At 38.3% G+C, this 13,663-nt stretch overlaps 2 protein-coding genes across 2 annotated transcripts in view; one reads left to right on the top strand and one right to left on the bottom strand.

The window, feature by feature from the left end:
• The window catches only part of prickle1a (prickle homolog 1a), an 89,020-nt gene that overhangs the window by 5,254 nt on the left and 70,103 nt on the right, over positions 1–13,663 (top strand). The gene's annotated exons all lie outside the window — the stretch shown is intronic.
• Positions 6,854–13,356, bottom strand: LOC120793003. Its single transcript, XM_040132535.1, has 2 exons — positions 13,295–13,356; positions 6,854–9,551 (listed from the first exon to the last, which is right to left on the bottom strand). Exon 2 carries the CDS (start codon positions 9,314–9,316, stop codon positions 8,294–8,296), a length of 1,023 nt encoding a protein of 340 aa, XP_039988469.1. The 5' UTR covers positions 9,317–9,551; positions 13,295–13,356; the 3' UTR covers positions 6,854–8,293.

Here is a 13,663-nt window from a genome sequence, read left to right as displayed (position 1 = left end):
AGTGTTGAATGAGTGTATAATGTGTCCTGTAAGAAAAATTCATGAGCTTTTCACTTGCCACGCTGGCAGTAGGGGTTCTGATTCTGTTTTAGCACTCCATATGGTACCGCAGCTCAACAACGTACACTAGCCAGCTGCTTGTAACACATGTACTGGCACAGAGTGCGGCATCAGTGGCCACTTTTACCGGACTGTCTGTCAGTTGCCATAAGGACAAGATCTGACTCAGATTAATTGGCCCAGAAGACATGTTAGACACATGATTAGATGTATTATAATTAGACAGCCATGTATCAGTATTAACCCTTGCATACTGATTTGTAAGTGAGATTTGTACTGTTTCTCTCTGACAATTACTAATCGTGATAGGGTATATAATAGACCTTTAGTGTTGTAATCTATTAATATTCTCTTGTTCTATTTTCAATTCTATTTTCTATTTCTTTATTCTCTGTGACTTCACAGAGAGCTAAAAGTAAAGTCTGAAAGTAAGTGACTATTCTTGGCTTTGCTCAACTTTAATTTGTGTGTTTACCTATTTTCTGAGCAATTCACTCAACATTTTTTTTCCAAAGCTCTTATCTATTTTAGTGGTAAAGTACATTTCAAGGCAGTTTTCCACCATGAGGCCATTGCAAAAAGCAGAGTACCTTTCAAAGATGTTTGAAGAAAGCAAGGCCACACAGAGAGGCCACTGAAGTGCTGTGTTGATGCTTTGTTAGATAGACATGACATAGCCAAAGCAAAACATTGTGTTGTTAGCCCTCAGTCGCACCTTTTACACCTCTCTCATCTTGACCTATTGTTGCCTGGCCCTTCACTGACATGCTGTTATCCCTGCATGAATCCACACACACAATAAGCCTTAAAGGATCCTTTTCTCTGAGATGAGATAGGCCCGTAGACCAAAACAAAGGCTTCAAACTATCCAAATTATCTCTTCTTGGTGTCCCTCAAAAGGTATTATAGCTATCTGGGAGAACCATCTTAAATGCTTTTGCCCTACAGGTAAAAAAAAAAAAGCTTATTGTACGAAAAGTGCATCATAAGCAGAAGGGTGTTGATTGTTTTCTTCTTTTGTTATTTGCCAGGTTGTAATTTTGTGTTGGCACTCACACACTATATCTCCAAGAATGTTACAGAAATGTTTGATCTCTGTATGAACACTGAGTCTGTGCACACAAGATGCTTATTAGAGCTGGTGGTGGAATTTTTCCTCCATCTGATTTATATCAGGTGCAAGACTGTGGATGGGTAATTTGGCTGATAGAGGCATTTTTATTACAGAGCTGTGGTGTGGTGGAAATGATAGGCCTGTTTTTACAGAATTTGTGGACTGGAGTTTACCCGCTTTCTTTTGTCTACAGCTGATTCTCCTGGAATGTTTGTTTAGACTCATCCCCTGTATGGGAGCTTCACCTGGAATTTGTAGCAGCGCCCAAGATGGAGACACGTTGTGAGATACACCTGGTGAGGGATAACAAACAGACAAGACAAGATTAACCATCCTGTAAAGCATCCTTTAACCACTGCAGGCATCTCGCACATGATCTAAACGCAATCACACTATGTGAAGCAATAGAGATGGCATTGAAATACAAAATCCTTTAAAGTAAGTAAGAGTAGAGACTTTAAAAACTGATGTGACCCTGTTATCCAATATGTAAGCCTGATTGTAAAATAAAGGATAAGTGAATCATAAATGTATTTATTCAAACAATCCTGCACTGACTGTATGTGGGAACCTGGGAAGAGCCTGATTTCACATAAACCCATTTTAAATTTGTACAAAAGGATGAAACAACAGCTACTTATGGCAGCAGACAGTTTCCAGTTGGTGCGTGCTCAAAAAAAACATAATGAATATAATTAGAGAAGTCATAGACAGGATTTTATATAGAGTTTAGGATGATAACAATTACAACATTAAGCACTTAGGAATGAATGGGAAAGTAACACAAGGAGGATTTAGATAGGCTTGAGACAATTTTAACTGAACAGCTTGGCTGTTTGTATAAATAACTATGGGGATTTCTTCACATTTTTACCTGGCAGTGTGAATAGGATTTCTAACCAGGCAGTAACCGGTTTATTTTTGCCTTTCTTCCTATCAAAAATCTAATATAATGTGCTACACTTCTCTTTGTGGAGACTGGCATCTTGATGTATAAAAAGGATAGGTTGAGGAAAAAAAGGGATGGCAGTCCTCTGGAAGATTTCAGGTGGATCATGTTACAGAGCTCTCACTGCTCAAAATTCAGACTTTGGTTCGAACGTGGGGAAAAATGAAATATATGAAATACTGTATTGTTCACATTCAAAATTTACCATCTATAAGCTCAACAGACTGTTTGAAGTAGTTTGCCTTGTGGTCAAAGAGAGGGTGCTTTTACATTTCAATATAAGTTTTATGTACTGCATGCCCTGTTGAACTGTCAGTAAACTAAGCTAAACTCATAAATATAGGTGGAGGACTAGCAAGCAAAGCCACATTGATCGGATAATCACGACAGTTCTACGCTAGATGGTAAAATTACCAACGAAGATAACGCTGTTTGCCAACTTTATAAAAAGCATCTTTCTTATTCTACAATGACAACAAATCTGAGGACTCAACTGCTAGCTTCGCACCAAGTGAGGCAGTGGAAGTACCAAACACAAGTGAAGGCAACTATACCACCTCGTCTGAGGTTTTTGCCACATTTTTCCACCAAACCATTGCGAGAAACATAATAGTGTAATGCGGCCCTTTTTTTTTTTTTTTGGAGAACTGACAAGCCCTATCATGCAGCAGCAGCTCCAGGGTTTAGCTGCTTGTTATCTCAAGCATTGACATGACCGACCGAAAACTTACAAATCAATTTTTTTACTCAAATGTTGCCTTAAAAAGAAAAAAGTTGTTATTATACTACCAGAATAAATTATCTTGAATGTCTTTGCATGCGTGGTGGAGAGCCCTCCAGCTTGGTTTGGACTTCCATAAAGCATTGGTAGATGGGAAGCCAGTGAGGGATCAAGTCTGTGTGGCCACACTATCAACTTGGTTGGTTGAGACTCCTGCATGGAGAATGGTGGGTGGGGTCCGGGAGAAATAGCAAAAAAAAAAAACCCCACATTACAAACTTCTGATGAAGCTCCTTGCTGGCAGGTGAAAAGATGGTATCACTAGTATCGGAGGAGGCACATTGCTGACTACACCCTCATCACGCCAACAGTGGAGTTAACAATGAGGACGACATGGAAAACAAAAATACATTACTCCATATTCCCGGTGAGGTATTATTTTTACCAGTGAATACAAAATACAGCAGATTACAGTGGTACTTTGCTGTACTGAACTATTTTTTAATTATCTACTGAGAGCAGTGATGTTCTCTATCATGTCTGTAGACACTGGTGCTGCCACATTCCTTCATTGGCTGCAAATGGCAGCAGCGCTCCTGTCTAAGTCTGAGCCTGACAAAGGGCTGTTGTTTTCCCAGCCTTTTCTCTTTTCACAAGCCAGGCCTTTTGGCTCAGAGCAGCTGCCGAGGAATTGGAATGAAATTATGCAGACATTTGTTCTAATCACTGTCGATATAGCATTATATAACATTGATTCTGTCCATCTATTCTTCCTGTAAGACCTCTGTGTTGCCTTTCCTGGACACATGAAATGGTATCAAAGGGATTTATATACGCATTCCTAACTAACCAAAATTGAGACTCAACCAGCAATTTCTCATTAGGCTGCTGCAAAAGTTGGTTTTAAGGTGATGACTGTGAATTTGTCCCTCAAAAAGGAGAGGCCACCACACACAGCCGTAGCCAGTGTGTTTGTATTTCTGCTCCATGTCCTCAGTAGACCAATAAACCCTTTTGGATGAACTATTGTTCTAAACATGAAGGCATCAGCAGAACATGAAAGTGAATCCAAAAACCTATCAAACTTTTCAAGGAAATCACCCTCTGTTATTTTTCTTCCATGCTTAAAACATGTGCTTTTGCAACTTTGAGTCATCAGTCAAGAAAATTATAAAATTGTTAGGCTGCAGATCAGAGAAATACTGGTATCCTGTTGGTCATGGGTTTTCATGGAATCAGCCTCTGCAGGAGTCTCTTCCGCCATGTCAATGTAGACAACGATAGAGTATTTGGCGAGAGTGCAGGGAACAGGCTGAGGAACTGTTCTGCGAGGGAAATCCGGTAAAAAAAAATCCTTTTATAAACAGAGATTTAACAAGCCATCTTTGTGTAACTATGAAAAAGAAAGACACACATAACAAAGTTTCCTAGGACAGGATGTGTAGTCATACAAGCTTTTTGGTTTACACTTTATTTCATCTGAAGTGTCAGATGACCTTTCCTAGAGGATTCTCAGCCTGTGCATAATTTATATGGGCAACATGTAATATTTTTCAGGTTCTTTAAGGACTCATACCAAAAGTCCTCCAGCTGGAAGGTTCCAGCTTTAATCTCCCATGATTCCAAATGTCTTCCCTGCTGATGAAGACACTGCATGGAAAATCTCCTCGAAGGTACAGCTGTCCTCAATGTTTATTTCAGGCTATTTTATTTGCACTGTAAGGTCACATGAACTATCCACTTAAGGTCTGACCTTTGTGACTACTTGCAATGGGTTTTTTTTTTTGCATATATTCTTGAGAATAACAGAATCGAATGAATACCTAAAACATATCATGTTATCAATCCCTGCTATGTCGGGAGGCCTCAAATGTAGGCCAAAGTGTTGCAGTACACATACTAGGTCTTACGTAGAGATTAGTTGTTATACTTACACCCAATAAATGCCAGGTTGAGTAGCTATATTCCCCACTCATTCTAAGCAATATATCAATTCAAGTAAACTCTATGCAATTCTGAATACTACCTTCTCTGAAAAAGAAGAGTCAGACCTACATTTACAAAGTATTGGTAGTTATATATCATTTGGCCTCCAAGTAACTGTTTTTTGGTTTCAGCTTGTGATGCTACAGTAACTCTCTGTTTACATGGTTGATTACTTTTGATTTGACAGTCCTACAGACGCTTCTTTGTAACCAATTTACACATAACTAAAGTCCTTAAAACTATGGAATCGCTTGACTTGTAAAGTTTCAACCCACCGCAGTAAATCTGTAGTTCTTACCTAGCTAGTTGTTACTAGGACCTTAGCAAGGACTTTACACAGAAACTAGTGCAAACCAGTCAAGGGCTTCTGCATAGCATGGCCAAATCTGTGGTCAGGTGAAAATTTAAGTTTCCCTTCAAAGATCTTCTTAACAAGTGATATTTTTTTTTAACAATTTTAACAAGTCAGATTGGAGTCAGTCAAACTGTGTGCAAGACTTGTGTGCTCTGAGCATTGGCCCCAGACATCCAGCGTCTGTGAGGTGCTAAATCTTGCTGAGGTCTGGAAAGTATTCTGCCTCCATTAAAAATCAGTGCAGCCTGATTCCTCAGCAAATTTGTGAAATTGATTTGGTGTGTTGCAGACAGCCGCAGACTGTGCAGAGCCAGTCCACAAATTGCATATGCTGTATGAAAAAAAGTGTGTGAAAAACCATGTGAGGTGTAAAGATGGAGGAGAAAAAAATAAACAGGACTGGTGCATTGACAGATACTGTGAATTCGATGCATAATGACACATTTGAGAAAGGACTTAACACTATTTTAATACATTCCTATGATGTGTTCAACAAGACCACAACCTAAGCCCTCTACTCATTTTCCTCATGGAACTCTTACTTAAAACAACATGGTATTAAAAGTCATAATATCTCTGTTTGATTCTCAAGAGTAATTGGCCATATTGCTTTTTCAATAAATTGGGAACTGAGTGGACGATTGTAGCTCTCACTAACTCACTGCTTTGTATGCTTTAAGTTTCAGTAAAAGGGACTGAGGTCAAAGAGTTCTAAGTTGGCTCAAGAATGCTAATAGGTCATAATCATCTCTGTATTTTCAGACAAATCTGATGAAAAAGGCCACTGCACTGGCTGACCTCTGATTTTCTGATTTGGTTTGTATTTTCCCCAGACTTGGCAGCCCATGACAACTACAGAATTATAACAAGACTGATCTGACATGAGTATAAATACTTTACATGGGTAATTGACCCTTTTCCTGGATACACACACTCCAAGATCAAAAGGGTATATCCTCTAGGCTCCAAGAGCCACTGATTAAACACATTTCAGAAGTATTTCCCTTCCATTTCCAGGGCAGATCTGGCAAAGACATATGTGATGTGTTTCATTAAGTTGAATCATGAAATGCACTCACTTGTGTTGCCAATGCGAACTGTGTGTGAGAATACAGTATGCCCACGTATGTGCATGTGGGTTGCTCTGTTTGTCTATGTATACCGTGTACATTTTTAGCTGGTGAGGGGAAGTGACGTGGCGTGTTGCCAGCCAAGTCTCAATGTTTCTCAAGAAAGACAAATGGCATTGTACCAGGAGCAGATACCAGCTTTACTGCCAAATCCCTGCCGGCTGGACTGAAATTTCAGCCATGTAAAGAGAGCAGGAGTGGAGCAGGGCCTGACAAAAGATGACATTGGCTTGTAAGTTTTAGGCGATGACGCTCAGGGGGATTCCATTATGTGGCTGTCACACAGCATTAGGCGAGACAGCAAACACTTTCATGTGTGGATTACCATTTACCCATTGGAGATAACAGATATTTGCCTTGGCTAATCCATTCCTCTATTGATTTTTTCCCCTTTAATAACTTCTTGCAAGCAAGCAAATTTTAATAAGTGCAAGAATGCTGACATGTAAGAAGCTGGAACAAAGGGCTGCGTTTGACACAGATAAGCTGCTTAATGTAGTTTTCCATACAAATAAAAGATATAAAAATCATTCTTGACAACTTTATTTATTACAACCATTTATGTAAACATACAGTGTGATTATAATGCAGACAAATCCAACTGTTAATTTTGAAAGATTACTCTGTAAAGTATCTCAGACAGAAGAGGTAAAGAAATGTTTACTTTTTCATATTTTTTTTCCATTTTGTCTTTGTTGTGATACTATAGTTCCCATACCATACCAATTAATATTTACAAAAACAAAGTTAAAGGATAAATCTGGTGATATTCTATATTTTTCTTATTGTCAAATTCCATGAAAAGGCCAAAACCAGGAATAAATTATTGCCCCTAAGAAATATTGCCTGTTTATCCAAATGCTGATAGAAATTATCCTGCTGTGAGTTCCAGTGTTGTTCAAAAAACTATTATACTACTAACTATTATAAACACATAAATGAGCCACACTCTTCCACTCTGTGACATGTTCCCTCACTACCATTAACACATACACTGCAGTTTATTTTAAATCAATCCCGCATTCACAGTCCTGCAGTCAGAATTAGTCACTAAAGCAACAAAAGTTGCTGTGGCTAAAAATAGTCCCCAATAAATACACAATTTACACTTGTTTGAGAGACATTTGCTACAGTTCCCTGCTGTTTTAGTCAATTATGTGGCCTTTTTTAAAGATTAAAGTTTATGTCTGCGACTTGTTTTTATGGATTTACGTCTTCAGTTGGAACCTAGGAGGTTGGGGCTGACTGCCGCAGACAGGCTTAAGGAAGTTGGAAAGTAAGACAGAAAAATGCTTTGTTGGTTTTGGGATTTGTTGATTTTAGGAAGAATACAGAATATCACCAGCCGTATACTTTAATCTACTACAAAAACTAGTTTACACAAAAATCTTTTTTTTTTTTTGTCTGAAAATTAAATGAATTCATTTCTAACAGAGAAACACATCAGCTCTGCAGTTATAGAATAAACCATGAAACAGATAACTAACAGATAACGTCACTATAATTAACACATTAGAATCATACATCCATATTGAAATTCACCCAACAGAGTTTATTGTATCATAATGTGTACCAGGAACCGGACAACACCTCCTTTATACTCCCTACCAACCCATAACCCCGACCAGGCAGACTTAACTTAACTTAAAGGCTAACTTTAAAACATTAAAATCAAAAATTTCAACATAGGTAAGCCATGACATCACATTTAAAGTTCCAAAGAAAATACAGATTTTCCTGCCTCAAGTTCTTCCTCCCAGGCCTACAGCACATCATGATTCAGTCCATTGATCCTACACACAGATGTTTCTATTGTCAATACACTGTATACACATAACAGTGATTAAAAAAATATGTTGGTGAGAATTGTGGACTCAAGTGTTTTCTTCATTTTGTTTCCGTTGCATGTTATCAAGCCACAAATTCTTTTTCTCGTAGGCCCTGAAAGTTTCTGGGATGGCGAGAGAGGGAGCCGCATTCAGATGTTTGATTTCTGGGGAGGCTTCGTCCTTGGCTTTGGCACAGGTGAAGGTTGTTGTCCCTCAGCAGCTGTGGGTAGCTGTAGAGGCTTGTTTCCACTCTGAGCTTCAGGCTGGGAAACATTTTGGTAAGAGGCTCTTGGTGAAGGCTTGGGGCTCGGGGGCGGAGAGTCCTCAGTTGGGTGCATAGTCTCATAATCTGGGCTGATGGAGTCAGCCTTTCGCTTGTTTAGAGAAAGCATTCTGAGTTCCCGTTTTTCCCTGAGTCTCATTTGGGTTTTGTTACGTCTGTGGCAGCAACATAATATGATGATGATGATGAGAAAAAGCAGAATCAGGCTTACTCCTCCCGCTACCACTGCCACAACAATTTTGGATGAAAAACAAAGCAAAGGTGGTGGTGATGGTGATGGACTTTTACAGGTTGGAAAAACAGTGTCACTTCTCTCCCTGCTGACTTTGTTTGCAACACTACATATGAAGCTCCTCTCCCCTTTAGACTGTGCCAGTGATATGCTCAATGTTTGTCTTGTTTCGCTTGTTAATGTCTTTTCATCAAGTGTCCATGAGAACACCAAACCCTGAGGTCTGGCTACATTGCAATTTAGGATAACAGCACTAGACTTGAAGTCACAGACATAAGTGAGTTTAGGTTTTGATACCTTGTCCATCATACAGAGACGACGACTCCATGTTTTTGCTGAAGTTCCATTTGGATGCAGCACATTTGCTTCGTAAGTCCCTGCACTGGAGAATTGTAGGTTCTTCAACAAAAGAGATCCGGTTGCAGAAATGTCCTCTGTCTTTCCAACAGACACTTTGCCTTGCTCTTTATAAAAAATGATCGTGTTATTGTGAGTCCATCTCAGCAAATGAGTGTTTGCCAGTCCCTTATAGTCTAAAGACAGTGTTAGACTCTGTCCAACTGTAGCATATTGGTCACATGTGTCCTTGTTTGCTGCGGAGAGGTTGACGAATCCCTTCAGAATTAAGACACCAAGTGTGGCCGCAAAACACGCCATGATATTTTTGAATTTTGTCAAAAAACTGACCAATCACTCGAGCATTTAATTATCTTCCGTCTAATCTATTCAAGCTGTGATCAAGAGGCATTCCTGTCAAGATGAGTCCTAAAGCCCTCCAGAGAGGTTAATCTTCAGTAGGAAGGAAACGCTATTAGCCAAGAGTCTACTTTCAGTTCTCAGAAGTTGACTAAAAGCTTTGTCAAAGTCATGTGCAAGCTAACGTTTTCCAGCCCTGTGAAAAAATCAAAGGAATATATATTTAGAAATATGTAGTTTATGTACATAATTTACTGCAATAATTCTGAGCTTGACTGATGGCAAAAACAATTGTGGTCGAAATATTGCTGAACAAATCACTCAAAAACCAGTGAAATTGGCTAAACTTCTATTTAAAAATAAAAAACATTGAATGTTTTGTATCATAAATAACTCTAGTTGAGTCATGTTATAGCATATTTTTGAAATTTAGGTTTTAGGTATTCAGTTTCTGGTTTGTTCATTTTGGTTGTTTGGAGAACGTTTTATTCAATAAAAACATTCATTGGCATAGATTACATGTCATTTTTTTTGTTGGGAACACAGTTTTTAAACAACAAATACACACAGAATGGGGGAAAAAAAGAACAAGAAGAATATAGAAAAGTAAAAAGATGAGAAGAGCTGTCGCGTCAGGTTAGCCTAACGTCAGATTAGTGTTTAAATGTTACATAGCCATAAATAATTATGCAGTACACTACACAAGTGACACCAGCAGTGGATAAAGCATTCAGATTTTTTACTCACTAAGTAAAAGTAGTATTGCCACAGTGTAGAAATACTCACAAATAAAACTCATGCATTCAAAATCTTACTAGAGTAAAAGTTTAGAAGTATTAGCATCAGAATACACTTGAAGCACTAAAAGTAAAAGTACTAAATATGCAGAATGGCCAATCTCAGAATCATGTATACAGTATTATATTATTATAATTATTGATACATTAATGTGTAAATCACTTTAATGTAGCAGCTGGTAAAGGTGGGGGTAGTTTTAATTACTTAATATACTGGTGGGTTTCCTGTGAATTTCCCTCCCGAGATCAATCTGATTTCATCCTAGTCTGTAACAATACTCTCATAACTGATTTGTTCATCATATTTTGTATCAGTGATCTGAATCTGCAAAGTAACTAAAGTTATCAAGTACTTGGGTTAATACAGTGGAATAAAAAGTACAATATTTCCCTCTGAAATCAGGTTAGACAGTCTTGATTGTTCTCTGTGCTTTGTCCACAGACTCGGCGGTCACATGGAGGCACTGTCTGGCACGTCGCTCAAAAATCTGCCTGACAGTCAAACTCCTTAACTCCAATTGGACGCTCATGCAGCTCTCTCTATTGGGTATGGGCTGGGTATATAAGGAGGCAACGCCTGATGCTCTAATGGTTCAAAATATTTTTTAGTGCAGCTTCAACTCTTGAATTTTTACACAAAAAATGCTGTAACTCATCTTTTCTGCATTACTTTAGCCTGTGCTTAATTGAGTCAAAATGCAGAGGTGAACATCTCAGAATTTTCACATATGTTGAATAAATGTGAATTTGAAGGACACTTCACGTATAAGCCAGTCAGGTTATAACTGGCCTGATATGTGTTCTGTAAACAGAAAACTGCCAGCAATACACAGTACAATATTTCAGCAACTTAATAAACACTGTACTGTAGATTAAGTTAGTGGCATAATATGAAAGAAGTTGCAATATTTATTATCAGTCAGTTATTTCCCTGTCGACTTTTCCATTATTTATCCTGGTTATTGGTTTTTGTCTGTCAAAGAATACAAATGACAGTTATTTGTCTACTCTAAATTGGTTTAGTCACGGCAGCCTTTTCTAATAAAGCAAATGATTAATGAAAGGCCACCGCCTCATGTGAATATCTGTTGCGAATGCTTTTGCTTTAGTAGCTTCAGTTAAGCAGCTCGACTGTGAGTATATGTATCTGGTAATTAGAGATGGTGACTATGCTATCAGTTAAAATTAAAAATAAATCATTGCCATAAATCTTCTCTTCGGAGAAAAGCTGTTCTAAAGAAAGCCACAGTCTTTTACGTTTAACAAATAGTAAAAGAGGCTCCGGCTAAACCCACTCATATTCTGTTCTAATTTGGTTCAGTGGTTTTAATCCATGGCACATAGCTTTAGCTAATTTCAGTTTCCTTAAGTTTCTAATTTGGTGGATCTGAAACTGAGTTGGCATTTTCTTCATGTTATTAAATAAACAAATTGCTTTTGAACGTACCCCAAACATCCCCTACAGCATTTCCAGTAAACCAGTCATTGTTCGGTTAACATCCAAAAATACCCCTGTCATCCCATAATTCTTGCTGTCTACAACCCTCCAAGGTACTACTGTAGCTTTGCTGGCTCAAGATACACTAGAATGAGTTCATTTTGCACCTCACAACTATAATTTCATGCAATTAGCAGTGATTCACAATCTTTCTGTAACTCTCAACACCTTCAAAGATACCCGTAGCGAAAAGAACACCTGTTTCTTTTAGTTTCACCTTCATTACACTTTTTCCTACCCTCAGGGAATAGATTGATGTAAAATGTTAGCTATTTGGAGGGGGCGTACTGAGAGCTGAATGCAATGAATTCCTAGTTACAAATGTTGTAAAGATTATATCTTCAAGAATTTTCCCTGCCACTTCACAAATACGAACATGTGTGTACCGTGCTTGCGTGCTTGCGCGCGCGTGTGTGTGTGTGTGTGTGTGCGTGCATGCTGAAATGAAAGCAGCAGGTTCACAGATATGAGTTTAAAAAGAGGTGAGCAGACATATGGTATGCATGTGTTTTATATCATAGCTGACATGAGCCAAAGAAGGTGGCTATTCCCAACTCTACACCTTTTTGATCAATGTCTGCAATACCAGTACCATCTTGCAGTACCTGGCAACAAAAACGTACACAGAAAAGCAGGGAATTTTGTCAGCTGGAAGAGTTTCATGACCCAGCCTTTTACATTCCCAGTTTCAGCACCTACTGCAGATGTGTCAGCACCACTACCAAAAGATCAATGCCTTGGGAAAATGAAAACCTTTATCTGATTTCTTTTTCATAGTATACGGTTTTATATAGTGACCCATCTGGTTCCTCTTAATTGTATACCTGTGAAACTCTCACAAAACAAACACGTTTCACTAATAAATCATTGACAGTTATGAGGAAAACTGATCTGCTGGAGACAAAAATATCCAAAGACATATGCATGGACATTTCAGATTCTTAACTGTGGCTTTAGAAATCGAATACACTGCTAAATATTTTACATACAGTGCAGTCTAAGTATTAGGACAGCTTTGTTTTGTCTCTGTGATTAAGTGCACTGTATTTGAAATTAAAGTATAAGACTGTGAGGAGTGTTTACATTCACATCTGATAAATCATGAAGGAAGTGAATTCCTTTTTATCTAATATACCCCACTCCCCTCCCACAAAAGGTAAAAAGTCCTACGCTGAGCATCTAATACAAATGTGAACATCCAGAACCACCCTTAAAGTTAAAAGTCAGCACTTTCCCCTCATACCAAGTGTTTCATTTCAAATTCAACATGCTGGAGGAGAGCCAAAACGATGAAAACACTTCACTGTCCTAATACTTACAGCCTGCAGAGTATAAAGATAAATCTCAGACATATTATTTGGGAACACTCTTGGCGCAGCTCCATGAAAATGAAATCAACCAGTGTCTCTATCCTGTTAACCTACAAATGTTTTTTTCCCAGTCACAATCAAGTGAAACTGTTGTTTGTTAAATGATCAATAACAAGGGATTTAAAGAAGATGATCGTTTCTCTTGACAGAAAAGTAACATGATTTGCTCAATGGTACCTTTTTACTGTGCAATATAACAACGGCTACAACGGCTCATATCTGTGATCATTTCCATCTGGTACAAAGAAAGAAGAAAACAACTGATTCTGCTCACTGTGTTTCCTGTCCTCGCCTCATCTGCAGTATTGACTCACACTAGGCGGATGTAAGTCTCGGAGTTGAAGAAGAGGAACTGAGCTGCACATGACAAAAGTGTCTGATGACATAGTCATCTAATGTGTCATAGTGTCACATGTCAACGCAAGATTTTCTAGTTGTTATTCAACTGCTCGACAAAAAAAGGCTCATTTATTCTCAAATTACTGGGAACATATACTGTTGGTGCTATTGGAAGCTTTAAGGAAACAAAAGTTCAAACAGACCCAATTATTATCCAAAGCATTTTAATACGTTTTCTTAGTTTATGATTGCTCACATTGCTCCTTTCAGTCACTATGATTTTATGCAAACAGTACCCTGTGTG

Source organism: Xiphias gladius, chromosome 8 (genome assembly GCF_016859285.1).
Source record: "Xiphias gladius isolate SHS-SW01 ecotype Sanya breed wild chromosome 8, ASM1685928v1, whole genome shotgun sequence".
NCBI lineage: Eukaryota > Metazoa > Chordata > Actinopteri > Istiophoriformes > Xiphiidae > Xiphias > Xiphias gladius.
Note: the sequence above shows the minus strand (reverse complement) of the source record. Positions and strands in the feature narration are given on the sequence as shown.

Excerpts from the sequence above, each read along its gene's own strand:
- LOC120793003 (XM_040132535.1), bottom strand. The coding sequence starts at position 9,316 with ATGGCGTGTTTTGCGGCCACACTTGGTGTCTTAATTCTGAAGGGATTC.